The 26,856-nt window shown below is 42.5% G+C and overlaps 2 protein-coding genes across 2 annotated transcripts in view; one reads left to right on the top strand and one right to left on the bottom strand.

Moving 5' to 3' along the window:
- Nucleotides 1-2,014: 2,014 nt before the first annotated feature.
- ptrh2 (peptidyl-tRNA hydrolase 2) lies at nucleotides 2,015-3,842 on the top strand. Its single transcript, XM_014137894.3, has 2 exons — nucleotides 2,015-2,139; nucleotides 3,155-3,842. The coding sequence occupies exons 1-2, from the start codon at nucleotides 2,100-2,102 to the stop codon at nucleotides 3,694-3,696; spliced, it is 582 nt and encodes a 193-aa protein (XP_013993369.2). The 5' UTR covers nucleotides 2,015-2,099; the 3' UTR covers nucleotides 3,697-3,842.
- An 8,351-nt stretch (nucleotides 3,843-12,193) lies between these two features.
- The window catches only part of LOC106567969 (clathrin heavy chain 1), a 68,786-nt gene continuing 54,123 nt past the window's right edge, over nucleotides 12,194-26,856 (bottom strand). Inside the window, exons 23-30 of the mRNA XM_014137896.3 lie at nucleotides 25,531-25,803; nucleotides 24,946-25,263; nucleotides 24,564-24,695; nucleotides 24,286-24,396; nucleotides 23,543-23,713; nucleotides 22,973-23,194; nucleotides 15,916-15,991; nucleotides 12,194-13,597 (exon numbers count right to left, since the gene is read on the bottom strand). Coding sequence (XP_013993371.1) covers nucleotides 13,461-13,597; nucleotides 15,916-15,991; nucleotides 22,973-23,194; nucleotides 23,543-23,713; nucleotides 24,286-24,396; nucleotides 24,564-24,695; nucleotides 24,946-25,263; nucleotides 25,531-25,803 — 1,440 coding nt within the window. The 3' untranslated portion in view covers nucleotides 12,194-13,460. The remainder of the gene's footprint in view (nucleotides 13,598-15,915; nucleotides 15,992-22,972; nucleotides 23,195-23,542; nucleotides 23,714-24,285; nucleotides 24,397-24,563; nucleotides 24,696-24,945; nucleotides 25,264-25,530; nucleotides 25,804-26,856) is intronic.

The following is a 26,856-nucleotide window of genomic DNA, read 5'->3' as shown; positions in this document are numbered from 1 at the left end:
CTTTGGTTGGGTTTATGAATGTCTTGTGTAACATTTGAATATGAATAGCACTTTCATTAGTTTGTTACTGTAGGCAATATTCTGCGCATGCTCACATGTGGAGTGCAAAGGAACAGCAATTATTTGTGGGAAAAGTGATATTTTAAGAGTTATTTGGCAAAGGTAAGGGTTTTGGAAATTTCAGAATCTGCTATTTCTGATACTATATAGAAATCAGAATACTAAATACTAACAACATGTGTGTTAAATAAACATACTTAGTATAAGTTGAGGACAGAGGTGGGAATGACTAAACAGTTCAGCGATATTTCAGTTTATTATTCATATCCAGTCAAAATGACTGCCTACTCACTTTATAGAACAGAATAGAACGGTTAATTTGTGTTTTTCAAAACCATAAAACCCATATGACCTGATTTAACTCACAAGACAATAGTTTAATTGACACTAACCTGGTTTCATTCATACACCATGGCATCAATTATCTAGATCCTACCACTGTTATAAAAGCATGTTCACCCGTAAGCCTGCCAACAGGTTTTTTCCAAGACACTAGAACATTTGCATTCATCAAGGACTCCCTATTTTATTCACTTACTTGATTTTAGAGTAGCTCAAAATATGTTAAGGTAGCTATATCAATGTCAACCTTGTTTTATCCTGAGTAAAACCTGGCACTGGCACGCGTCAGTAACCTGATGATAGACTGGCATTTTACAAAGACATGCTGATGATGGAGGATAGCCTAATGTCAAATGGGGACAGACTGTATTTGTCCTAATGTTATTCTCCTAACTATTATTATGAACACACCACGACAATGAGCAGACATGAACGGTACAAATAGTCCCCCTACCCTCTCCATTCACTCTCGAGCTGTCAAACCCCGCAGCACAGGAAACAGACGTGTGTTTTATTCCATGGACCGTGTACCAAAGATGGGAGATAAACGAAGATAGTTCACTGAGGCCGTTTACCATTGAAAAAAATATTAGTTCCGATCTACTTAACTGTGTATGTCTCCAATAGATACCAATGCAATAGCAGCTGTGTATGGTCTAGTTAATTCACTGACTTTCATTAACCAGAAAAAAAACAGTGGGGCGTGTCCATAGAGAATGATAGAGGTCTCTTGTGGCCAAAAGGCTATTTAAGCATGGGCAGCGCCATTAAGGACTTCCACCATTTTAATGTAGTCAACTGGGTGGGACTTCCAACTTCATTGGCTGATTCCTCATGATGACACTGTTGGAGACATGTCCAAACAGATCATCAGGAGGGATCAGCCAATTGTTAAGAAGAAAATTGACTACTTCAAAATTGAGATTACCTCAAAGGCGCTTGTGGCGTCACAGACGCTATAAAGGCACAGATATAAAGATGAGTCCTATATCTATCTCTATTGGTGTCTCGCTTCCTCTTCAGTCTTCCGCTGAAGTGCAGACCTCGAGCCAATAGGAATGGTGTATAGTTGTACCACAAAACATCTTATCATTTGGATGGGCTTTGATCTAAGCCCCATCCATTAACTGATAGGCAATGAGTATATCCAGGTACTTCAAAGTCAGGTAAAACTGAGCGGCACCTGCTCAGGGTGTGTTCGAGAGCAACGAATCAGTGCAATCGTTTTCTTAACATTTGCAGTCTTGAGAGAACATTTAGCAATTTTATAACAAATTTCATGCAATTCTAATAATGGGGTGAAGAGCAATCTTTGCCGTTTTAAAGCTAAGCAAATTCTACAGATTTTGCCATGTAAATATGATATCTGGGCACGTGCCTTGAGTGCCCAGTCGTTATTTGGCCATGATTATTACATCTTTTTTTTTACTCTGACGTGTGATCCACCATTAAAAAGATTGACCGAGATAATCTTTGATTGAAATACATGGGATAGTAATACTTTGAAATTGAACCATGTTATTTTTAAATACTCCAATTATCTTGATTATTAATAGAACATAAAACCTAAAAAGCTGCATAAACTCAGAGATAGACCCAATTTATGTGCATCTCCCAGTTGATGCCTACTCTTCATACCGGGAGCCTGAAACGTTCCCAGTGTATTTTACTATGATGTCATCAGAAGTGGACGGTAGATGAAGACGAATGTAAGCGTGTTGATCTCTCCCGGAGCAGGTAAAAACTTGATGAAGGATACGAATTATGCCTCCCTTGAGGTGATATTGCGAAGTTGACTCAGGCTAGATAACGCGTTAACTACATGCTTGTTCAATGGTAGAAAAGATGCTTTGAAAGTAGCCTACTCTCAGTTCTGAATATTTTGTTCAAACAGTTAAGTTACCATAAATAAACATGCATGTGCCCAGCCCTTGTATGTTCAACAATCCTATAAGATCAACTGATGACTGGTCAATGTTTGTCTGCAGTGGAAACACATTTAGGGTAAAGTTAGATAGCTAGGTGATTTTAGTTCCAAACTAGTTAGCCAACTATGCGGGCCCTATAAATTCTGAGATGCGAACGGAATCGATACAATTAAACAACAAACGTATTAAATTTAGGAAATCAACTATGTATTAAATGAATTAGCACACGTTTATCAAAAGACAAACATAATGCATCAGTGATTCTTAGTTAATGCAACTTTCTGAAGAGACAACGTGTGTGTGCGGCTACCACTTACCCAGCTACCACTTACGTGTAGCCGTTAGCGATGATGCTAATGAAAAATCTTCTGGTAGATTCAATGTTAACTACAAAGTAGCCTATGCATACCTGCCAGAATGATATCATGATTATTTACATAGATCCAAAAACATAACTGAACATCCTCTTGCTAGGTGCCCACTGGAATGATAGGGTACTATAACCCAAAAATCGAAATTTCTCAATTTCCCCAGACCTCAAAAGTGGTCTCCTGATGTGGTATAAGCATTATTGTTGTTGACCTCGAACATCCAATAAAGTTGTTATTCGTATTAAATTAGAAGTGTGATTTTCGATAGCAAAGACCTGAAATAAAACTGGGGAAAATGGACACCTGGAAAACGGAATTTAGGGAAAAACGGAATCAGGCAAAAAATAAAACTGATTTTATAGGGCCCTAATAGACTATGTAGCTAAGAGATGTAGCCTCCAATAAATTCACAGGTTGCATTTAATAATTTCACAGCCTTAAATTAACTTTCAGGTTTGACAAGTCTCAAGATGGATTCCCTATACGGCCAGGTAGCCATTGGAATATTGGGAGGAGTGGGCTGTGGACTTTGCCTTGGCTGGCACTTCCGGGCTCGGTTCAGCAACTCTTCCAAAGACAGCAGGGCGGCGATGGGGAATGGCAGCAGGGGTGAAACGGCCACCAGCGTCATGGGAGAAGGAGGAGAGTTCAAAATGATCCTGGTGGTCCGATCCGACTTGAAGATGGGCAAGGGGAAAGTGGCCGCCCAGTGCTCACACGCCGCTGTGTCGGCCTATAAGCAGGTCCAGCGCAGGAACCCTGAGCTTCTGAAGCAATGGGAGTACTGTGGCCAACCCAAGGTTGTGGTTAAAGCTCCAGATGAGGACAGTCTGATAGAACTGCTAACCCATGCCAAAGAGGTAGGGCTGCCTGTCAGTCTGATCCAAGATGCAGGGAGGACCCAGATAGCGCCAGGATCCCGTACTGTGCTGGGAGTAGGCCCTGGAGCAGCTGATCTTGTGGACAAAGTCACTGGACACTTGAAGCTCTATTAGACACGAAATAGGACTTGAAATGAGTTGTCTGTATTAGTTGTATTTGAAGTAGGATAATCATGGTCCACTTTAAAATGTATTTTTTTAATGGAGAAATTGTCATTTGGGAACTGTACATTCATTTTCATTAAAAGGTCCAAACATCATGTCTTCTTGTCCTCACATTTGCAGTAAGGGGTTGATTCAGACTAAGGAAATGTACGCCTTTCTTAAACACTTCTAAGTATTTGGTATTCAGGCTTACCTTATTCAGTCGTGTAATGTGCTCTGCAGGTGTTGCTGGCTACCTTGCGCACTCTGAATACATTTCATTCAACTGCTGAAAACCCTCCCACTTGGTGGCCAAGAGATTTTCTTGTGGGGTTATCAGTACATTTATCTTATCTATCGAGAGAACGGGTTCAGAACATTATGGATCAATGAAAGGAAGCCATCTAAATATATGCATATTTGTCTCGGTCTCAGCACCAATTGGTAGATTTAAGGTTAGGAAATAATTTATTAATCATAAACTGGTTTGGAGAGCCTTTACGCACAAAATATTGATGAATCAAAAATAGTGCTTTGATTCATCCCGAAAGTTGCCATATTCAGTTCTTCAACCCATAGTAATGTTGGAAGATTAGTGTACAATAGTAGGTTGTACCCTCATCTATTGCCTACACTAGCCCTTGGGTTCAAACTGTTACGGCTTGGTCTGCGCTCCACAGTGATTTATTTAGCCTACGTCTTTAAAATATATAGTACCAGTCAGAAGTTTGGACACGCCTACTCACTCAAGGGTTTTTCTTTATTTTCACTTTTTTCTACATTGTAGAATAATAGTGAAGACATCAAACTATGAAATAACACATATGGAATCAGGCAGTAACCAAAAAAGTGTTAAATCAAAATATGTTTTCCTGGATCATTGTCCTGTTGAAAAACAAATGATAGTCCCACTAAGCACAACCATATGGGATGGCGTATCGCCTCCAGAATGCTGTGGTAGCCATTTAACTTTTTTTTTTTAAATTGAACCTTTAACTAGGCAAGTCAGTTAAGAACAAATTCTTATTTACAATGACGGCCTACCAAAACGCCTCCTTAGGGGACGGGGGCTGGGATTAAAAATAAACAAATTATAAAATGTAGGACAAAACACATCACGACAAGAGAGACCTAACACGGAACCCAAACCGGCTGCGCACGTGCACCATCGTGCATACATTTATTTTGTCCCCCTACACCAAACGTGATCACGACACGCAGGTTAAAATATCAAAACAAACTCTGAACCAATGACATTAATTTGGGGACAAGTCGAAAAGCATTAAACATTTATGGCAATTTAGCTAGTTAGCTTGCACTTGCTAGCTAATTTGTCCTATTTAGCTAGCTTGCTGTTGCTAGCTAATTTGTCCTGGGATATAAACATTAGGTTGTTATTTTACCTGAAATGCACAAGGTCTTCTACTCTGACAATTAATCCACACATAAAATGGCCAACCGAATCGTTTCTAGTCATCTCTCCTCCTTCCAGGCTTGTTCATCTTTGAACTTATATGGTGATTGGCATCTAAACTTTCATAGTATTACCACGACAACCGGCAACACAGTTCGTCTTTCAATCACCCACGTGGGTATAACCAATGAGATGGCACGTGGGTACCTGCTTCTATAAACCAATGAGGAGATGGGAGAGGCAGGACTTGCAGCGCGATCTGCGTCAGAAATAGAAAGAACTTCTAGTTTAGCCCTTGGCAACGCGCGCAAGCAGTGTGGGTGCAATAATTGAATAACAGATTTCTAAATTTATTTTGCAACGCTCGCACACAATGCGAGCGGTGTAGTCAGGGTATTAGACAACAACATAGCAAGACAGCAATACATGACAACACAGCATGGTAGCAACATAGCAACTTGGCAGTAGCACAAAACATGGTACAAACATTATTGGGCACAGACAACAGCACAAAGGGCAAGAAGGTAGACAATAGTACATCACACAAAGCAGCCACAACTGTCAGTAAGTGTGTCCATGATTTAGTCTTTGAATGAAGAGATTGAAATAAAACTGTCCAGTTTGAGTGTTTGTTTCAGCTCATTCCAGTTGCTAGCTGCAGCAAACTGAAAAGAGGAGCGACCCAGGGATGTGTGAGCTTTGGGGACCTTTAACAGAATGTGACTGGCAGAACGGGTGTTGTATGTGGAGGATGAGGGCTGCAGTAGGTATCTCAGATAGGGGAGAGTGAAGCCTACGAGGGTTTTATAAATAAGCATCAACCAGTGGGTCTTATGACGGGTATACAGAGATGACCACTTTACAGAGGAGTATAGAGTGCAGTGATGTGTCCTATAAGGAGCATTGGTGGCAAATCTGATGGCCGAATGGTAAAGAACTTCTAGCCACTCGAGAGCACCCTTACCTGCCGACCTATAAATTACGTTTCCGTAGTCTAGCATGGTCATCTGAATCAGGGTTAGTTTGGCAGCTGGGGTGAAAGAGGAGCGATTATGATAGAGGAAACCAAGTCTAGATTTAACTTTAGCCTGCAGCTTTGGTATGTTCTGAGAGAAGGACAGTGTACTGTCTAGCCATACTCCCAAGTACTTGTATGAGGTGACTACCTCAAGCTCTAAACCCTCAGAGGTAGTAATCACACCTACAGAGAGAGGGGCATTCTTCTTACCAAACCACATGAGCTTTGTTTTGGAGGTGTTCAGAACAAGGTTAAGGGTAGAGAAAGCTTGTTGGACACTAAGAAAGCATTGTTGTAGAGCGTTTTAACACAAACTCCGGGGAGGGGCCAGCTGAGTATAAGACTGTATCATCTGCATATAAATGGATGAGAGCGCTTCCTACTGCCTGAGCTATGTTGATATAAATTGTGAAGAGCGTGGGGCCTAGGATCGGGCCTTGGGGTTCTCCCTTGGTGACAGGCAGTGGCTGAGACAGAAGATTTTATACACTGCACTCTTTGAGAGAGGTAGTTAGCAAACCAAGCCAAAGACCCCTAAGAGACACCAATACTCCTTTACCTGGCCCACAAAAATGGAATGGTCTACCGTATCAAAAGCTTTGGCCAAGTCAATAAAAATAGCAGAACAACATTGCTTAGAATCAAGGGCAATGGTGACATCATTGAAGACCTTTAAGGTTGCAGTGACACATCCATAACCTGAGCGGAAACCAGATTGCATACCTGAGAGAATACTATAGACATCAAGAAAGCCAGTCAGTTGATTATTGACAATTTTTTTTCAACACTTTTGATAAACAGGGCAAAATAGAAATAGGCCTATAACAGTTAGGATCAGCTAGATCTCCCCATTTTAAATAAAGGATGAACCGTGGCTGCCTTCCAAGCAATGAAACCTCTTTAACCTGTCTCTCCCCAGAAAGGAGAGACAGGTTAAAAAGGTTGATGATAGGGGCAGCAACCTTAAAGAAGAAAGGGTCTAAACCATCTGACCCAGATGTTTTTTTGGGGGTCATATTTAGGGAGCTATAGATATTTAGCACCTCGGACTCAGTGACTGCCTGCAGGGAGAAACTTTGTAGCGGGGCAGGGGGAAAAGAGGGAGAAGTATTGGGGATAGTCGCATTAGAAGGGGTGGGAGATGAGAAAATGTTGGACGTGCAAGGAGGCATGGCTCAGTCAAATAGGAATCCTGACCTTAATGAAGTGGTGATTAAAAAGCTCAGCCATGTGCTTCTTGTCAGTGACAACCACATCATCAACATTAGGGGACATGGGCAGCTGTGAGGAGGGTTTATTCTCCAGGTCTTTAACCGTGTTCCATAACTTCTTGGGGTTAGACCCAGAGAGAGAGAGAACTGCTCCTTAAAGTAACTAACTTTGGCCTTCCGGATAGCCTGAGTGCACTTATTTCTCATTTGCCTGAACGAGAGCCAGGCAGCGTGTCGAGCCTTTCTCCCAATGCAATTCTTGAGGTGGAGTAACTCTGCAAGATCACGGTCGAACCAGGGGCTGAACCTGTTTTAATTATCATTTTCTTTGTAGGGGCGTTTGTTAACAATACCATTGAAAATATCAAAAAAGGTCCAAGTGTCTTCGACAGAGGGGATCAAGCTGACTATTCATGAACTGGTCTCTGTAAAATGGTATAAAGGCTTGCTCATTCAAGTTTTTTTAGCAAGCGTCTATGACAAATCAGGACAGGTCGTTTCACTCAGCAGCTATTATGAACACAGGCTGTAAAACAGTGATCACTAAGGTCATTACAGAAAACACCAGACTGATACGTATCAGAATTATTTGTGAGTATAACATCGAGGAGAGTAGCCTTTTCTGGGTGTTTGGAGTCATACCTTGTGGGATTGGTAAATTACCTGAGAACAATTTAGGGAGTCCCATTACTTTAGGACTTAGGTGGTTTAAGCATGTCCCAGTTTAGGTCACCTAGCAGGACAAATTCAGACATAGCATAAGGGGCCAGGAGAGAGCTTAGGGCAGGTAGGGTACAGGCCGGTGCTGATGGAGGACAATAGCACCCAGCAACAGTCAACAAAGAGCTATTTGAAAGTCTAATGCTTAAAACCAGCAAATCAAATTGTTTGGGGACAGACTTGGTGGAGACAACCGAGCACGGAAGGTGACCCTTGGTGAAGATTGCTACTCCCCCACCTTTGGAAGATCTGTCTTGCTGAAAAAGGTTATAACCAGAAAGGTTAACATCAGTTTTTTTAACCACGACTCAGTAATGACCAACACATCTGGATTGGAGCTGTGAACCCACACTTTCAATTGATCCATTTTAGGTAATAAGCTTCTAGTGTTAACGTGCAGAAAACCCAGGCTTTTACAAGAGCAGAAATCAGTGAAGCCGATATCAGCACAAGTCAGATATGGGGCTAGCAACAGTAGATGGGCCAGGGTGTACATGCACATTTCCAGATATCATCAACAGTAATACAATCAAGGCATGGCATAGGACAGGGAGAGCTCTGCAGTGCTGATTTATGACATCTGAATGTTCATCAGATGGCAATCAGATGTCACTGGGCAGCTTCGAGCTGTGCTTCCCTTTGTAGTCTAACAGTTTGCAAGCCCTGCCACATCCGACGAGCATCGGAGCCAGTGTTGTACGATTCGATCTTAGTCCTGTATTGATGCTTTGTCTGTTTGATGGTTCGTCGGAGGGCATAGAGAGATTTCTTATCAGCTTCCGGGTTACATGAAAGCGGCAGCTCTACCCTTTACCTCAGTGCGGATGTTGCCTGTAATCCATGGCTTCTGGTTGGGGTATGTACGTACAGTCATTGTGGGTACGACGTTATCGATGCACTTACTGATGAAGCCAATGACTGATGTGGTGTACTCCTCAATGCCATCGGAAGAGTCCTGGAACATATTCCAGTCTGTACTAGCAAAACAGTCTTGTAGCTTAGCATCTGCTTCATTTGCCCACTTTTTTTATTGACTTAGTCACTGATGCTTCCTGCTTTTGTTTTTTTCTTGTACGCAGGAATCAGGAGGATAGAATTATGGTCAGATATGCCAAATGGAGGGCGAATGAGAGCTTTGTACGTGTCTCTGTGTGTGGAGTAAAGGTGGTCTAGAGTTTTATTTATACCACCCCTACCTTGTTACAAAATTGGCACAAACATATTAAGAAGGAAAGGAATTACAAATTCACTTTTAAAAAGGTACACCTGTTAATTGAAATGCATTCCAGGTGACTACCTCATGAAGCTGGTTGAGAGAATGCCAAGAGTGTGCAAAGCTGTCAAAGGAAATGTTTATTTAACTAGGCAAGTCAGTTAAGAACAAATTCTTATTTACAATGACTGCCTACCCCAGCCAAACCCTAACCCGGATGACGCTGGGTCAATTGTGCGCCGCCCCATGGGACTCCCAATCACTACTGGTTGTGATCCAGCCTGGAATCGAACGTGGGTCTGTAGTGATGCCTCTAGCACTGAGATGCAGTTCCTTAGACCGCTGCACCACTTGGGAGCAGTCAGCAAAAGGGTGGCTACTTTGAAGAATCTCAAACACTTTTTTGCTTACATAATTTCATAGTTTTGATGTCTTTTCAAGAAGCTGATTAAACAGCATTATCATTACACAGGTGCACCTGGTGCTGGGGACAATAAGGCCACTCTAAAATGTGCAGTTTTGTCACAAAACACAGATGCGGGAGCGTGCAATTGGTATGCTGACTGCAGGAATGTCCACCAGAGCTGTTGCCAGATAACTTAATATTAATTTTTCTACCATAAACTGCCTCCAATGTCATTTTAGAGAATTTGGCAGTATGTCCAACCGGCCTCACAACCACGTGTAACCACACCAGTACAGGACCTCCACATGCGGCTTCGTCACCTGCGGGATCGTCTGAGACCAGCCACATGGACAGCTGATGAAACTGGGTTTCATCAATTTCTGCACAAACTATCAGAAAACTTCTAAGGGAATCTCATCTACGTCTGCAGTTTGGGGTCGTAACCAACTTCAGTGGGCAATTTCTCACGTTTACTGGCACACTGGAGAAGTGTGCTCTAAAGATTAATCCGGGTTCAAATGTAACGGGCAGATGGCAGACAGTGTGTATCGCATCGTGTGGGCAAGCAGTTTGCTGATGTTAACGTTGTGAACCGAGTGCCCCATGGTGGGGTTATGGTATGGGCAGGCATAAGCTACGGACAATGAACACAATTACATTTTATCTATGGCAATTTGAATGCAGAGATTGTGGCCCATTGCCGCACCATTCATCCGCCACCATCACCTCATGTTTCAGCATAATGCACGGCCCCATGTCTCAAGGATCTGTACACAATCCCTGGAAGCAGAAAATGTCCCAGTTCTTTCATGGCATGCATACTCACCAGATGTCACCCATTGGGATGCTCTGAATCGACACTTTCGACAGCATGTTCCAGTTCCCGCCATCATCCAGCAATTTTACACAGCCATTGAAGAGTGGGACAACATTCCACAGGCCATAATCAACTCTATCTGCTGGTGGTGGTCACACCAGCTACTGACTGGCTTTCTGATCCACGTCCCTACCTTTTATTTTTGAAAGGTATCGGTAACCAACAGATACCACCAATACATACCTGTATTCCCAGTCATGTGAAATCTGTAGATTAGGGCCTAATGACTTTATTTCAATTGACTGATTTCCTTATGAACTGTCAGTAAAATATTTGAAATTGTTGCATGTTGAGTTTTTTTTATTCGGTATAGTTTGTCATATTTACAATTCCATTTTCCAAACGGATTACTCATTTACTTTCATCTCTTATCAAGTTGTAAATTATAGTGCATTGACAATGGTGTTATTTCTATCTGGGGTAAAAAATAAATAAAAAAAGCTTTTTCCTCTCGGAACCGACAGGGTCGCTAGACCTTATTCATGTTTCCTCGTGCATTATTAGGAGAATTAAGTCAAGGTCAGAATATGGCGTGTCTAGAGACACACTGCCGCCACATTTTTATTTATTTAAGCTCCACCCCAAACGAAGTTCAAGGTCAGGATACACGTAGAGATGTTCCATTTATGCCGCTTAACTTGGGTCGGAAATGCGCCCCACAGCGGTGTCATAATACCCATAAAACCTAGCGGTCGAATAGGGAAATGGTTCCAATTGTTTTTCCCATAGGGGATTTTAGAAACACTTCAAATAAGGGCTGTGTTTTGGGTAGGTTTACCATGACATTTTTATAAGTCACCTTGTCCAAGAGATTTACATTGTTATCAATATATTTGACTCCATTTATTGATTTGAAAACACTAATTAGCATCAGTGGACATACAAATCTCTGCAAGCTGCTGCACATCTCTAGCTGACAGGTAGTCAATTTAAAACTTGCACAAGACCGAAGATGGATAATTCTGAACTAAGACATTGATTCATTACTACATTATAGTTAATACCAAGATTCTTACCTTTGCCTCGATTCGGCAGTCGGGGGGTAAATACAGGTGAATATTGATAAGTGAAAATCTCTAGGACAAGGTAACTTATCAAAAGGTCACACCAGGGTAAGCCTACACGAAACTGTGTTTCTAAAATCCCCTATGGAAAAAACGAATGGTGGAAAAACAAATTGGAACCATTTCCCTGTTTGACCTCTAGGTTTTATGGGTTATGACTCATACTGCGGTACTCTTAACCCCTAATAGAATAGGTTACTTTTGAACATCATACAGATTCAAGACTGGCATTCTAGCAGTAACTGATACACCGACCCAATAGGCATACAGTTCACTTTGGCTGTGCTTAAACTACCCCAAACACATTTGAGCACTGGCTTGTACATATGGAGTGATATGGATTTTCCCTACCGGATGCCTTGATGAGAAGGTTCATAAGATGTAAGAGACCATCACAAATGTCGACCGCGCACAGCGGATGGCCGTATATATTCTAAATCTTCAGTCGCCACCAATCATTGACACCCAGCACGTGATCTACTGCGAACGGTCGATGTGTGTTAGTCTGACAAAACAAAGTTAAGGGAACGAGACTTGACCCAACTTTTCTTGACAAACAAGAAGCCTTTATTTTATGTGGAAAAGAAAATCGCCATTTCATTCATCATAATCCAGATTCTGCACAATCTATTTAAGTGCACGCTTAAATCTAAAGTCATTTGTTTTTAGAGAGTATAGGGCAGATTAATGTCTTTGTATACACGCAAGCCTTCGATAAAAATACCAAATTACCACAGTCCTGTGATTAATTAGATCAGAGGGCAAACTGAAAGCCTGTGTCCCAAATGGCACCCTATTCCCTACATAGTGCAAAACCCCTATGGGCCCTGGTCAAAAGTAGTTCACTATATAGGGAATAGGGTGCCATTTTGGACACAACCAAAGAAAGAAAAAGAACCTGGCAGGACAGAGGCTATTATGTTTTATATTCTCTCTTCTGTACACTCCAGAACAATGACCTGGAGCAGGGTGCAAGGTGTGGTTAGTTAGTAAAACACATAGGTCTAACTGAACTGAAGAACAGGGCTTCTTTAATTCTAGCAATCAATCCCTCCTAAATGGAATGGTCCCACACAAGAGCACTCTTTACAGCACGAGGAAAGGAAAGGTTTGTTATACGCAGCAGAGTCCATCTCTACACTGCACGGTCTGACTGGAGAACGTGCATATGCTTGGGATGAGAAGGATAAAACTCACTTTTGGAAATCATGTCTGTATGCATTTTAAAATCAAATTCTTTCTCTCTAGAGCTACACAACCCCTTCAACCCTGTGTAGGTCATTACTGGTATTGTACGTAGTGTTTCTAGTTGGTTTGTGGTTCATGGAAGCGGCAGTCGTGTTCAAATATAGAAGAACATTGTAACTTTCGTTTCTGAATATACAATAATTAAATGCATTTTACAGACTGACAGAACAAGCTGCTCACACATCTAAATGAGTTTCTTCTCACTACAGAGTGCAAATCAGATGCGTCACAACAGACCTTTATTAAGGACTCGCTCTTCCCACAAGCCCCCTCATTGTACATAAAAAAAAAATGGACGAATTACATTAGTAAATATAATGGAATGTGGGAAAAAAATCCTTGTCATCCAATCCTTTTCTTTTCTTTGACAATGGAAATGAAATTGAGTCCTTCATGACAAAAAGGAAAACGATAATTAAAACAGTAATAACTGCTTGTTGGAATCCCCTGTATGTTGTGAGTAGATGGTAATGGCTGGTGAAGGACTGAGCTGAGTGGGGGGGGGGGGGGGGGAAGAGAGATGGAGGGATGGGCTCCAGGCTTGCTCCGGACGAGAAGGGCCTTCACATGCTGTAGCCGAAGCCTGGCTGTGCCTGAGGGGCCTGGGGATAGCCCGCAGGGGCCTGGTAACCATAGCCATAGGCCTGCTGGGGGGGTACGGGCACACTGGGGCCAGCAGTCAGCATCAGCTGGGGTGTGCCTGGAGGAGAGAGTTACACATGTATTAGATTAGAATCTATTCAGATTTGATATGTTTACTCATTCACAAAATTGTTTTAGCATGGCGTACAAGACACAGCGCAACTGTCAACATTCCAGAGTGCCAAGGAAGGAGTGGGGGCAATCCTCCTTTCATATTTTTTCAGTTTTTTTATAGAACAGAGAGACTGGAGAGATTGAGTCTAAGGGCAGTGGGCCAGATTCAAACCAATGTTGACTCTGGCATATGTCAAAGTCAGACGTACTAACCACTGGACCACAAGGACGCTTAAAATGTGTTGTTCACTTGACTATAGCCTTTCTGCTGCAGAGGGACAAGGAAGTGAGTTTTGATCAGTTATGGACAGAAAAAAAGTGCTGAAAACATGTTGGCTCAGCATTTTAAATGATCAGGGCCTATTAGGAGGAAAAATACCAGCGTTTTGACACAGGAACTGATACGAATCTCAAAATTGTGATTCAGAGACAGCCCTATACACATGCATGTCACCAATAAACACCCCCCAAAAAATGTACTTGACATTTTATACATTTCTCTTTACTTTTTGTCTTTGAGTCAAAACTTTACTACTTGCCGTACAAAAGACTGGGTAATGAGTCATCTCTCTGGACTATTTGTCAGTGTGAACAGCTGTACATGGTCGCCGCTTAAGTGTGTTGATCAGTTAATGTTACTTTAAAATACGACTGTACAGATTGACTCTTTCTGGTTATAGACCGCACTTACACGGCCCCATAGAGATGTATAGAGGACACACTTGCCACTACACAGAAAAGCCCTCTATGGGGCGTTGCTATCACAGAACCGATCAATGGTGCACCCTCTACACATTTCTATGGACGGCTGCTGCCATGACATTTCTCCAAACACCCTTCTCCACTCACTTTGAGAACTAAATGAGGAAACAAGTTGAATCATGGAAACACACCCGGTAGAGAGAAGATTCTGAAAAGGTTACGTGTTACTTTACTCCATTACCCATGAAAGTGATTGATTATGTAACATAATCACCTGACTTAGAATTCCTTTCAATCAAATGCCGACCACATTATCGACCAAGCGAATTCTCTTCGATTATAGTCACAGCCATGTATATCCCCCCCAAGCAGATACCTCGACGGCCCTGAAAGAACTTTTATTGTAGCTGGGGATTTTAACAAAGCTAATCTGAGAACAAGGCTTACTAAATTCTATCAGCATATCGAATGCGCGACACGGGCTGGTCGCATTCTGGACCATTGCTACTCTAACTTCCACGATGCATACAAAGCCCTCCCCCGCCCTCCCTTAGGCAAATCTGACCGTTGCTCCCCGCATATAGACAGATACTAAAACAGGAAACAACCGTGCTCAGGTCCAGCCAATGCTGGTCTGACCAATCGGATTCCACGCTTCAAGATTGCTTCAATCACGTGGACTGGGATATGTTCCGGGTAGCCTCAGACAATAACATTGATGTATACGCTGACTCTGTGAGCGAGTTTATTAGCAAGTGCATCGGTGGTGTTGTATCCACTGTGACTATTAAAACCTTCCCTTACCAGAAACCGTAGATTGATGGCAGCATTCGCGCAAAACTGAAAGTACGACCACCGCTTTTAATCATGGTAAGGCGACCGGAAATATGACCGAATACAAACAGTGTAGCTACTCCCTCCAAGGCAATCAAACGAGACAAAGTAGAGTCGCAATTCAACGGCTCAAATACGAGACGCGTGTCGCAGGGTCTACAGCAAATCACGGATTACAAAAAGAAACCATACCCGTCGCGGACATCGACGTCTTGCTCACAGACAAATTAAACAACTTCTTTGCTCGCTTTGAGGACAATACAGTGCCACTGACACAGCCCGCTACCAAAGTCTGGACTCTCCTTCACCGTGGCCAACGTGAGAAAATAATTTAAACATGTTAACCCTCGCAGCAAGGTGGCCGGCCCAGGCGGCATCCCTAGCCTCATGTGCAGACCAGCTTTAAATAACGCCACTTTAATAATGTCTACATATCCCACATTACTCATCTCATATGTATATACTGCATCTTGCCTATGCCGCACGGCCATCGCTCATCCATATTTATATGTACATATTCTTATTCATCCCTTTACATTTGTGTGTATAAGGTAGTCGTTGTGAATTTGTTAGATATTACTGCACTGTCGGAACTAGAAGCACAAGCATTTCGCTACACTTGCATTATCTGCTAACCATGTGTATGTGACCAATAAAATTTGAGTTGATACTTTTGTTAACACGGTACACCCAACACTGGTAGTGAATGATGCGTGAGGTACTTACCATAGACGATGGGTTGTGTCTCTGTCGCCTGCTCCTCCTCTTTCCGTAGGGACTCTGAGGTCTCCAGCTTGTCCACCTGGAATAGAGGTCAGAAAGAACACAATGAAACACAGCTACAAGCAGGCAGGCTTTAGGAGACTAGATGTGCTGGAAAAGTCTTCATTCATTGACTCTTCTTTCATTTAGTTAACTTAATGTTAAGTGATTGTTGGACAGGACCGTTCCCGGTGTGTAAAGTGTGTACATTTTAGGAGATTTTCATTTAACACATACAAGCCTGCTGTGAGCTGCCTCTTCATCACACATTTAAAACTAGTGAAGAAAAATTTGCATTAAGATATGCGTGACTAGAAAAGGACTCAATTGACTTTGGTCCCTCCATTCAGCCACCAATTTGTACTTGGAAGTTTTCAGGTATAGATAAACATTGCTATGGATATCAAGTATGAAGAATCAGGCCTACAAAAGCTATTCTGAAGTAGGAATGCCAACTTCCCGATGGTATTTTCACAGATTTATTTAGGAACCATTCAACCTTCCTCATAAATCGAACATACTTAGTTCATAGCTTGTCAATATCAGCCCACTAACTCCAATCCTGGGAGTGACGTTTTAAGCATAGCAGTAAAAATAGCAGCTTTCCAAACGTTGTTAGGAAGAAAACTTAATTGTATTTGAAAGTTGCGGTCAGAGGCAAGATGCATTTTGTGCAAGTTAATACATCCCCTTTTTCTTCTTTTGTTCACTATGTTTAGCTGTGCTTCTGTGTTTAAAGTGGGTTTAATTCCCTCCATACTTCTTGTTAGGAACATTAGTAAATCTCTTCCCACAAAATCCCAACAAGCCAAGGCTTCATTGAAAGGAGAAGAGCAACATGCTACAGTTGGTTAGAAGTGTGCATGAAAGAGGCATAAGTACTATAGAGCAGAGGGAGTGAAAGCTTGGGATGATTTGTAGTCCAGCCACTCAAGGACTCCTATTCCCATCAACCAACAGCAAGGCACAGCCAACAGCAATGTCTCCTAGCTAGTCAATGGCATGGCCTCTTATCACATGCATATTTTAAAACCAGAGAACATTTCCAAAAGGTAGGTACCATTACCCGTTTCTCACACAAACAAACATTGCCTTCAGAAGGTATTCACACCCCTTGACTTTTTCCACATTGTGCCACTGATCTACACACAATACAAATAAAATCAATAAGCATACAACCCCTTTGTTATTGCAAGTCTAAATACATTCAGTAGTAAAAATGTGCATAACAAGCAAGTCACAAGTTATATGGATTCACAATAGTGGATAAGATTTATTTAAAAAAAATGTATGATTAGTTGCCCACCCACCCACACACACGTATCTGTTAAGGTCCCTCAGTCGAGTAGTGAATTTCAACCACAAAGACTAGGGAAGTTTTCCAATGCCTCGCGAAGAAGGGCACCTATTGGTAGATGGGTCAAAATAAAGCAGACATTGTACATCCCTTTGAGCATGGTGAAGTTATTAATTATACTTTGGATGATATATCAATACACCCGGTCACGACAAACACACAGGCGTCCTTCCTAACTCAGTTGCTGGAGAGGTAGGAAACCACTCAGGGATTTCACCATGAGGACAACGGTGAATTTGAAACAGTTACAGTTTAATGGCTGTAATAGGAGAAAACAGGATGGATCAACTACAGTTACTCCACACTACTAACCTAAATGATGGAGTGAAAAGGAATACAAATATTCCAAAACATGCATCCTGTATGCAATAAGGCACTAAAATAATACTGCTAAGAAATTTACTTTGTCCTGAATACAAAGCATTATGTTTGGGGCAAATCCAACACGTCACGGAGTCCCCACTCTTCATATTTTAAAGCATGGAGGTGGCTGCATCATGTTATGTGTATGCTAGTCATCGGCAAGGACTAGGGAGTTCTTTAGGATAAAGCACAGGCAAAATTCTAGAGGAAAAGCTGGTTCAGTCTACTTTCCAACAGACAATGGGAGATGAAGTCACCTTTCAAAGGATAATAACCTAAAACATAAGACCAAATATACACTGGAGTTGCTTACCAAGATGACATTGAATGTTCCCGAGTGGCTTAGTTACAGTTTTGACATGAAAGCGGCCGTATGACAATGATCAACCAGAGCTTGAAGAATAATGTGGAAATATTGTACAATCCAGGTGTGCAAAGCTCTTAGATTTACCGAAGAAGACTCAGATGTAATTTTTGCCAAAGGTGATTCTAAACTAATCTAATTTAGTTTTATTTTTTATTCATCTTTAAAAATAAATTGTGTAGATCGTTAAGACTTAAATCCATTTTAATCCCAATTTGTAACAAATGTGGAAAAGGTCAAGGGGTGTGAATACTTTCTGAAGAAACTAAACATACAGTACATATTCTCCTAGATACAGTGTAAAAGTCTGAAGGAATGCACTTTCCAGTTACTGCCTGCGAAAAATGTACTTAGGCAGATTTTTTTTGCTCAGCTTCTAATACTGCAGCGCAAGGGGTACTTCACTGTCAATACTTCAGTATAAACATGACAAAGTTTTAATTGTAAGTGGTTCGAGCCCTGAATGCTGGTTGACTGAAAGCCGTGGTATCAGAGAATAAACCATGGGTATGACAAAGAAGTACTATTTACTGCTTTAATTACATTGGTAACCAGTTTATAATCGCAATAAGGCACCGAGGGTTTGTGTTATAAGACCAATATACCACAGCTAAGGGCTGTATCCAGGCAGTCCGCGATGCGTCGTGCATTAGAGCCCTTAGCCGTGGTATATTGGTCATATACCTCAGGGCTTATTACGTAAATACACTGCTCCAAAAAAATAAAGGGAACACTTAAACAACACATCCTAGATCTGAATGAATGAAATAATCTTATTAAATACTTTTTTCTTTACATAGTTGAATGTGCTGACAACAAAATCACACAAAAATAAATCAATGGAAATCCAATTTATCAACCCATGGAGGTCTGGATTTGGAGTCACACTCAAAATTAAAGTGGAAAACCACACTACAGGCTGATCCAACTTTGATGTAATGTCCTTAAAACAAGTCAAAATGAGGCTCAGTAGTGTGTGTGGCCTCCACGTGCCTGTATGACCTCCCTACAACGCCTGGGCATGCTCCTGATGAGGTGGCGGATGGTCTCCTGAGGGATCTCCTCCCAGACCTGGACTAAAGCATCCGCCAACTCCTGGACAGTCTGTGGTGCAACGTGGCGTTGGTGGATGGAGCGAGACATTATGTCCCAGATGTGCTCAATTGGATTCAGGTCTGGGGAACGGGCAGGCCAGTCCATAGCATCAATGCCTTCCTCTTGCAGGAACTGCTGACACACTCCAGCCACATAAGGTCTAGCATTGTCTTGCATTGTCTTGCATTAGGAGGAACCCAGGGCCAACCGCACCAGCATATGGTCTCACAAGGGGGTCTGAGGATCTCATCTCGGTACCTAATGGCAGTCATGCTACCTCTGGCGAGCACATGGAGGGCTGTGCGGCCCCCCAAAGAAATGCCACCCCACACCATGACTGACCCACCGCCAAACCGGTCATGCTGGAGGATGTTGCAGGCAGCAGAACGTTCTCCACTGCGTCTCCAGACTCTGTCACGTCTGTCACATGTGCTCAGTGTGGACCTGCTTTCATCTGTGAAGAGCACAGGGCGCCAGTGGCGAATTTGCCAATCTTGGTGTTCTCTGGCAAATGCCAAACGTCCTGCACGGTGTTGGGCTGTAAAGCACAACCCCCACCTGTGGACGTCGGGCCCTCATACCACCCTCATGGAGTCTGTTTCTGACCGTTCGAGCACACACATGCACATTTGTGGCCTGCTGGAGGTCATTTTGCAGGGCTCTGGCAGTGCTTCTCCTGCTCCTCCTTGCACAAAGGCGGAGGTAGCAGTCCTGCTGCTGGGTTGTTGCCCTCCTACGGCCTCCTCCACGTCTCCTGATGTACTGGCCTGTCTCCTGGTAGCGCCTCCATGCTCTGGACACTACGCTGACAGACACAGCAAACCTTCTTGCCACAGCTCCCATTGATGTGCCATCCTGGATGAGCTGCACTACCTGTGCCACTTGTGTGGGTTGTAGACTCCGTCTCATGCTACCACTAGAGTGAAAGCACCGCCAGCATTCAAAAGTGACCAAAACATCAGCCAGGAAGCATAGGAACTGAGAAGTGGTCTGTGGTCACCACCTGCAGAACCACTCCTTTATTGGGGGTGTCTTGCTAATTGCCTATAATTTCCACCTGTTGTCTATTCCATTTGCACAACAGCATGTGAAATTTAATGTCAATCAGTGTTGCTTCCTAAGTGGACAGTTTGATTTCAAAGAAGTGTGATTGACTTGGAGTTACATTGTGTTGTTTAAGTGTTCCCTTTATTTTTTTGAGCAGTATATATAAATGTCATCACTACAAAATGTGTAATTTCTAAAACATTTAGAAAAAACTGCATTCTCTTCATAAACAATAATTAATTTATTGTCTCAGATTTAGTACTATGGTTAAATGCAGTCTACAACTGGTTTGTAGTCCTTTTTGAAAGGAGGTCTTAACTATGTGCCGGCAGTATGAGGAGACTCAAGACGGAGTTCATTAAAAGGCGTTCCAACTTATTCTACCAAATTAACTTTCCTCTCAGACACTCTTGGGGCATCAAGGGTGCTTTAGTGGGTTGAAAGGTCAGGACTGGAAACCAGAGTTACCGCAGTTACCGCAGCTGCAGAGGATAAGTTCATTAGAGTTACCAGCCTCAAATTGCAGACCAAATAAATGCTTCAGAGTTCAAGTAACAGAAATCAACATCATCTGTTCAGAGGAGACTGCGTCAATCAGACCTTCATGGTCAAAGTGCTGCAAAGAAAACACTACTAAAGGACACCAATAAGAAGAAGAGATTTGCTTGGGCCAAGAAACACGAGCAATGGATATTAGACCGGTGGAAATCTGTCCTTTGGTCTGATGTGTCCAAATTTGAGATTTTTGGTTCCAACCGCTGTGTCTTTGTGAGATGCAGAGTAGGTGAACGGATGATCTCCGCATGTGTGGTTCCCACCGTGGAGCATGAAGGAGGTGCTGGTGACACTGCCAGTGATTTATTTAGAATTCAAGGCAAACTTAACCAGCATTCCGCAGCGATACGCCATTCCATCTGGTTTGCGCTTAGTGGGACTATCATTTGTTTTTCAACAGGACAATGACCCAACACACCTCCAGGCTGTGTAAGGGCTATTTGACCAAGGAGGGGAGTGATGGAGTGCTGCATCAGATGACCTGGCCTCCACAATCACCCGGCCTCAACCCAATTGAGATGGTTTGGGATGAGTTGGACCGCAGAGTGAAGGAAAAGCAGCCAACAAGTGCTAAGCATGTGGGAACTCCTTCAAGACTGTTGGAAAAGCATTCCAGGTGAAGCTGGTTGAGAGAATGCAAAGCCGTCATCAAGGCAAAGGGTGGCTACTTTGAAGAAAATCAAATATATTTTGATTTAACACTGTTTTGGTTACTACATAATTCCATGTGTTATTTCATAGTTTTGAGGTCAATGTAGAAAATAGTAAAAATAAAGAATAAACATTGAATGAGTAGGTATGTCCAAACTTTTGACTGGTACTATAGATAGAGCGATAAATATGGCTGTGGTTGAGGTGTGCAGACAGACATGCTCAAGTCACAGCAGTCCCACATGCAGCATCCAATGACGAGCTCCACTTACTTGGCACTTAATATCAATGACAAGGTAACAAACAATTGGACTCGAGAGAGGAACTAAAGATCGTTTCAAAGCAGAGGGGACACCACCTTGAAACAATGCATCAACAAGACACTTGTACTGTACTAAAATTACATTTTAATTTCAGATGATGCCGTTTAATTTGTCAGAGCATTAAAAAAAAAAATCAATTACTGTCTGATATGGAAAGGGTTAACAAAAAAGCTGTAAAACGGTTAACAAAAGAGGGGAAATTCAAACTAATGGCGTGAGTATAAGGCATCGGAGCCGAGGTTTGTTTAGCTTTATCAAACTCAGACAAACAGAAGAGACAAGGCACTAAAAATAAAAAGAGAAGTTGATCGAAAAACGAAATAAATAACTCTTCCTATTGAGTCTACTGGCATGCCACACATAATATAATTATATTCTAAATAGAATATTCTACTGATTTCAGTAATTATATTTCTATTACGACACACATGCTGCGAAGTCTAGACTGCTGGACTGACTTCTAAAGGAATCATTGAAGAATCTCTGGTAGAAACTGAACTTGCCATAAAAAAATAAGGTATTGTGCTGCTAACTAGCTACGTGGCGTTTCAAACATGGCAAACTGCTCAAAGCAGTTGACTGTAACAGAAGATCAATGCACAGTGTGTTTGGATGGCTTTGGGTAAAAGTGGACAATGGAATTTAGGATCAGCTTATTTTCACTCAATCCTAACCTTAAAGGGGCAATCAGCAGTTGCTGCATCCTTTTTGGACTTAAAAATTAACAATGTGTACCAATTGATTTGTGAAGAATATAACTTAAATGCTTCATGAGCTTAGTTCAACTGTCATACCCCATCAGAACACAATATCAGTTTGTTTTACTCCAATGTTTGTAAACAAAGTAAATGTAAACATATAACCTCAAAACATGGTTAAAACTGATTTTGTTGTCAGTCCTTGCATCCATAGCTCTGTCTATGAATTTTAGAGTGGTTACATTTCTCCAGACCCATCCCTCAGCTTTTAGCAAAACAGGGGCGGGGACTTCATTTGTTGTTGTTTCAACTGCTGATTGCCGCTTTAACCTTTTGGGGTAAGACATTCCTAACTGACCCTAGATCAATGACCAGGGGAAAGTTCACCCAACTACCTCTGAAAGCGGACCTGGGTCATGTTCATTAGCCACCAAATGGAATAAAACTGACATTTTCCGTTGCGTGCCTTAATGAACACAACCCTTGGACCCATAGAATAAAACCACCATGCCTGATTTGGCTTAGCCCACTCAACACTCCACCTAGCCAAGTCCAAACAGCCACCCACCTTGGAGAGGTACTCTCTCATGACCTGGATGAAGTAGGGCATGGAGAAGTCCATGATGTTGTGCTTCCAGGCGGTCTCCAGCACCACGTCTGGCCTCAGCAGGTCGTAGCAGGTGAAAAGGCAGGCGGCAAAGCACTCCTTCTTGTCCTCTGTCAGGAACCAGCCCAGCAGCTCCTCAGCCAGCTCTGTGTCCTTGGACTCTGACGCGTACTGCATGGCATCCTGGAGGGAAATGGGAACTATGAGGAGGTGGTTCAAGATCAGGAGAGGTGAGTTGATACATGAGAGGGGAAGGTAGATACCAAGACAAAGTGGCAGGTGTGGCGCAATCTAGTAATGCCTAGAAAGTATAGGACTTATTCCACCTAGGCATAACTTTAATAACCCATTGGGAATTTCTGATTTGCAACAAAGTACACCAACAATCATCTTAACCACTAACCTTACCAGAAAAAAATTCACATTATCCACCTCTCTCGTAACAAATTACATTAAATGACAATGGCACTTTCCCCAGTGAATGGCAGTCTAAGGAGAAACAAGCCTTGTAAGCAGGGAATGAATGATTACCTTGTAGAGTCTGTCCTTCTTGCAGAGCTCCACACTCTGTTTCCAGCGGTTGTTACCCTTGAAGAGGTACGCAGCGATTCTCCTGAACTCCATCAGCTCGTGTTTCTCCAGGCGCTGGGCCAGTGAGATGTTGTCGAAGTTGTCATAGGCATCTATAGACGTCCTCAGAGCCTGAGACCACGGAGGGAAGAAAGGATGAGGAAGGAGTAACTTTGTTGTTCAGTGAGGCAAAAAACAAACACTGGTTTCAAGTAAACAAGGTAATAGAAATTGTTATACTGTATATAGAGCCAGTTCCCAAGACCCAGATTAAAGGGATACTTATTTTGGCAATAATAAGTATCCTTTTATCTACTTCCCCAGAGTCAGATCAACTCATGGATACCATTTGTATGTGCCTGCATCCATTATGAAGGTTGTTAAGAGGTAGTTTCACGAGCTAATAATAACTAGAATTAACGCAATGACTGGAAGTCTATGGCATCTACTAGCATGCTAGCAGTTATCCTAGACTTAAAGTCATTGTGCTAACACTACGTAGCAACTTCCTTCAACCTGCACGCAGAGAAAAGGGTGTCCACGAGTTAATCTGACTGGGAAAGTAGAAAAGGATTTTGTCAATGAGGCCCTAAGTATCCCTTTAAGCCTAGTCCTGCATAAAAAAAAAAAAGTATTCAATGGAAAATGTGTCTGTCTTCCTTGTTTGACAATGTAACAACCAACAAAAAACATTGACCACAAACCTGATAGTCCTCCTCTGTGATGAAAAGGTTGCTAAGTGCTTCATTGACAGACTTGTTGTTGTGGTTCTGTACTGAGCGCAGGTAGGGCTTGACCAGGGGCAGCTGTTTCACCTGGACCACACACACACACACACCGTTGATTACTAGAACTGCATTCACTTTAAGCAGAGTGCACTACTATACATACTCATTCACAGTCTTAGAGTAACTACTATAAAAGGTATCAATGCTTCAGTTTCCTGTGTTGGCAGATAGGGGGGACAGAGAGCTTGTCTCACCTTGCTGAAGAAGTTGACAGCACGGGAGTGGTCCAGTCTGGGTGACAGCACTATGAGCAGGTCATTCAGTAACAACGGCTTGAACTCCAAATAGAACTGAGTTGCTTTGTAATACAGCTCCACGTTGGCCACCTACACAGTCACAGGAAAGAGAGTAAAGGAGAGATTGTCATGTATGAAAGTATTGTGAAGAGAAGCTAATATGCATGAATATGTACAATTTTGACATTTTACTTTTTAAATTGTTTCATCTATTGTTGATGTGCTTTGTTTTATAATTGTACGTGTATTGAGAGGTTTCAATGTACTTTAAAAAGAAACACTGAACAATATCACATTAAGTCAAGCTTTGTCATAGTTCCTACACAGCAATGACTGGTACCTTGGTGATGATGTCTTTGAACTGGCCCTCCTTCCAGGCGTCTGTGGGGTGGTTCATCATGGTGATGATGGCGTTATCAAACTCCTCGTACTTATCGTACAGGAACACCAGCTCCGCCCACAGGTGGGCCTGCTCCGCCGCCCGCAGAACCTTTGGAATGTTGACTCTGGACCAGAAGAGCTCCAGGTGCTCCCTCATCTTCTGGGGTTTGAACTTGGAGTAGAGGATGGCCAGCTCGGTGAACATGCCCATGTGAGCCCGCTCCAGCCCCAGGGCTGCCTCCAGCATGGTGATCAGCTCCTCAAAGTAAGCACGGTCCTGAACATGGGGGGGGGGGTTTAAAGGTGGTTATGAGTTTGTAGAGGTAAAGCATTAAGAGGTTCTAAAGCACCAAATGTGATTGGAGAGAGGTGTGTGGAGAGAGGTGGACGAAATTTGGATTTCTCAAGTTGACTACACTGAACACACAAATTTAATACAAACAACCCTTGACAGGGCCTAGCAGCAAAGAGGATAAGGTGCATCAAGACCGAGTGGGTCGTGTGTGTGTGTGTGTGTGTGTGTGTGTGTGTGTATCAGTCTTACCTGGTAGTAGTTGATGAGTTCCTCCAGTTCGTCAGCATGCACCACGATGTGGAGGCCACACATCTGGGCCAGCCGGAACTCCTTCCCATCCACGCAAGCGAAGCACACCTCCTTCCAGGTCCTAGTGCTGTTGGCCTTGCGCGCCCCGTCTACCGCCGCCTGGTACTCCCCGAGGTGCACCAGGGTAGACGCCAGGCGACCGAAGTTGGACACGTTGTTGTACAGTAACTTGGCCGCATCGTACATTTTCTCGTCGTAACAGCGGTCGCCGACCTTAGAGGAGAATCGTATGAATGTCAATCAACATCTTACATAAGGAGTTGTTCAGGAAAACCAATGATTTCCTGGTGAACTAGGAGTGAAAAATCACATCACCGTTTATATTTCCCATTGACTTTGAATACAACAACCTGTACTGTTTAATGTATCAGTCTGGTCTACAGTAACAGTACCTGTTGTATGCAATTTGGTCTACAGTACCCATTGGATGCAACCGGGTATTAAAAACCTGGATAGCTGACGCCAGGTCTTTGCCAATAAGAGTTTTTGAAGCCACCAGGCCACCATAATCCTACTCCTCCTTTCAGGGCTTTGATTAATGGAAGCTATTCAGGGAAAAAATGATAGCCCCACATTAAAATAGCCAACAATGTCACAATGTGCGGCATATGGATGCAGCCAGCACCAATTCAAGGCATGTTGGAAAACATTTGGTATGTAAGCACCAAAATGAACTGTTTCTATCTGAGACCGACGTCTCCTGACAGCTTGTGGTACTGTGTAACCAAATGTCTGTGTATTGTCTGCATGTACAACTGAACTGCTGTTCTTATGGATTTTCTAATAGTCCTTTCAACTGATGAACAAATACTGTGCATTGACAATGAATCTAGTTAAAGCTAGCAGCCAGCCTAGTACCTACATGACAATGTGTACAAAAAAAGGCCACCGGTGAACCCAGTGTTTTTTATAGTGCGAGTGAATCTGGTCTTAGGCTTTTGTACTAAGAGTCATTTAGTGATCTTGACTCTATTGCAATGTCTATGTATTGGCTTCATGGAGGAGTAACTTTCTACCAGATTGAGCTTAAATTGGTCAGCAATATTGAGAACATTTATGGGATAATGGATTAACTTCTCCAGCTTTACATTATACAATCGACATTGTGTTGCTTTGTAGTGTAGAGAGTTGAGCTACATGTTTACATTTCAACAGCTACAGGTTTTGGTCAATTTTTTTGTTTGTTCATTATACACTAATACGTACTTTTTTTAAACACCACATAGTATTGTATGAAATGAACAGAAGCCAATCATTTCTCAAAAA

The sequence above is a fragment of the Salmo salar genome, chromosome 13 (genome assembly GCF_965601325.2).
Source record: "Salmo salar chromosome 13, fSalSal1, whole genome shotgun sequence".
Lineage (NCBI taxonomy): Eukaryota > Metazoa > Chordata > Actinopteri > Salmoniformes > Salmonidae > Salmo > Salmo salar.
This window is presented reverse-complemented; position numbering and strand designations above follow the sequence as displayed.

What these genes read in the sequence shown, in the direction of transcription:
- ptrh2 (XM_014137894.3), top strand. Translation starts at nt 2,100, where the DNA reads ATGAAGACGAATGTAAGCGTGTTGATCTCTCCCGGAGCAG. An exon ending in GTTGATCTCTCCCGGAGCAG is followed by an intron (nt 2,140 to 3,154) that starts GTAAAAACTTGA and finishes ATTAACTTTCAG; the next exon opens with GTTTGACAAGTCTCAAGATG.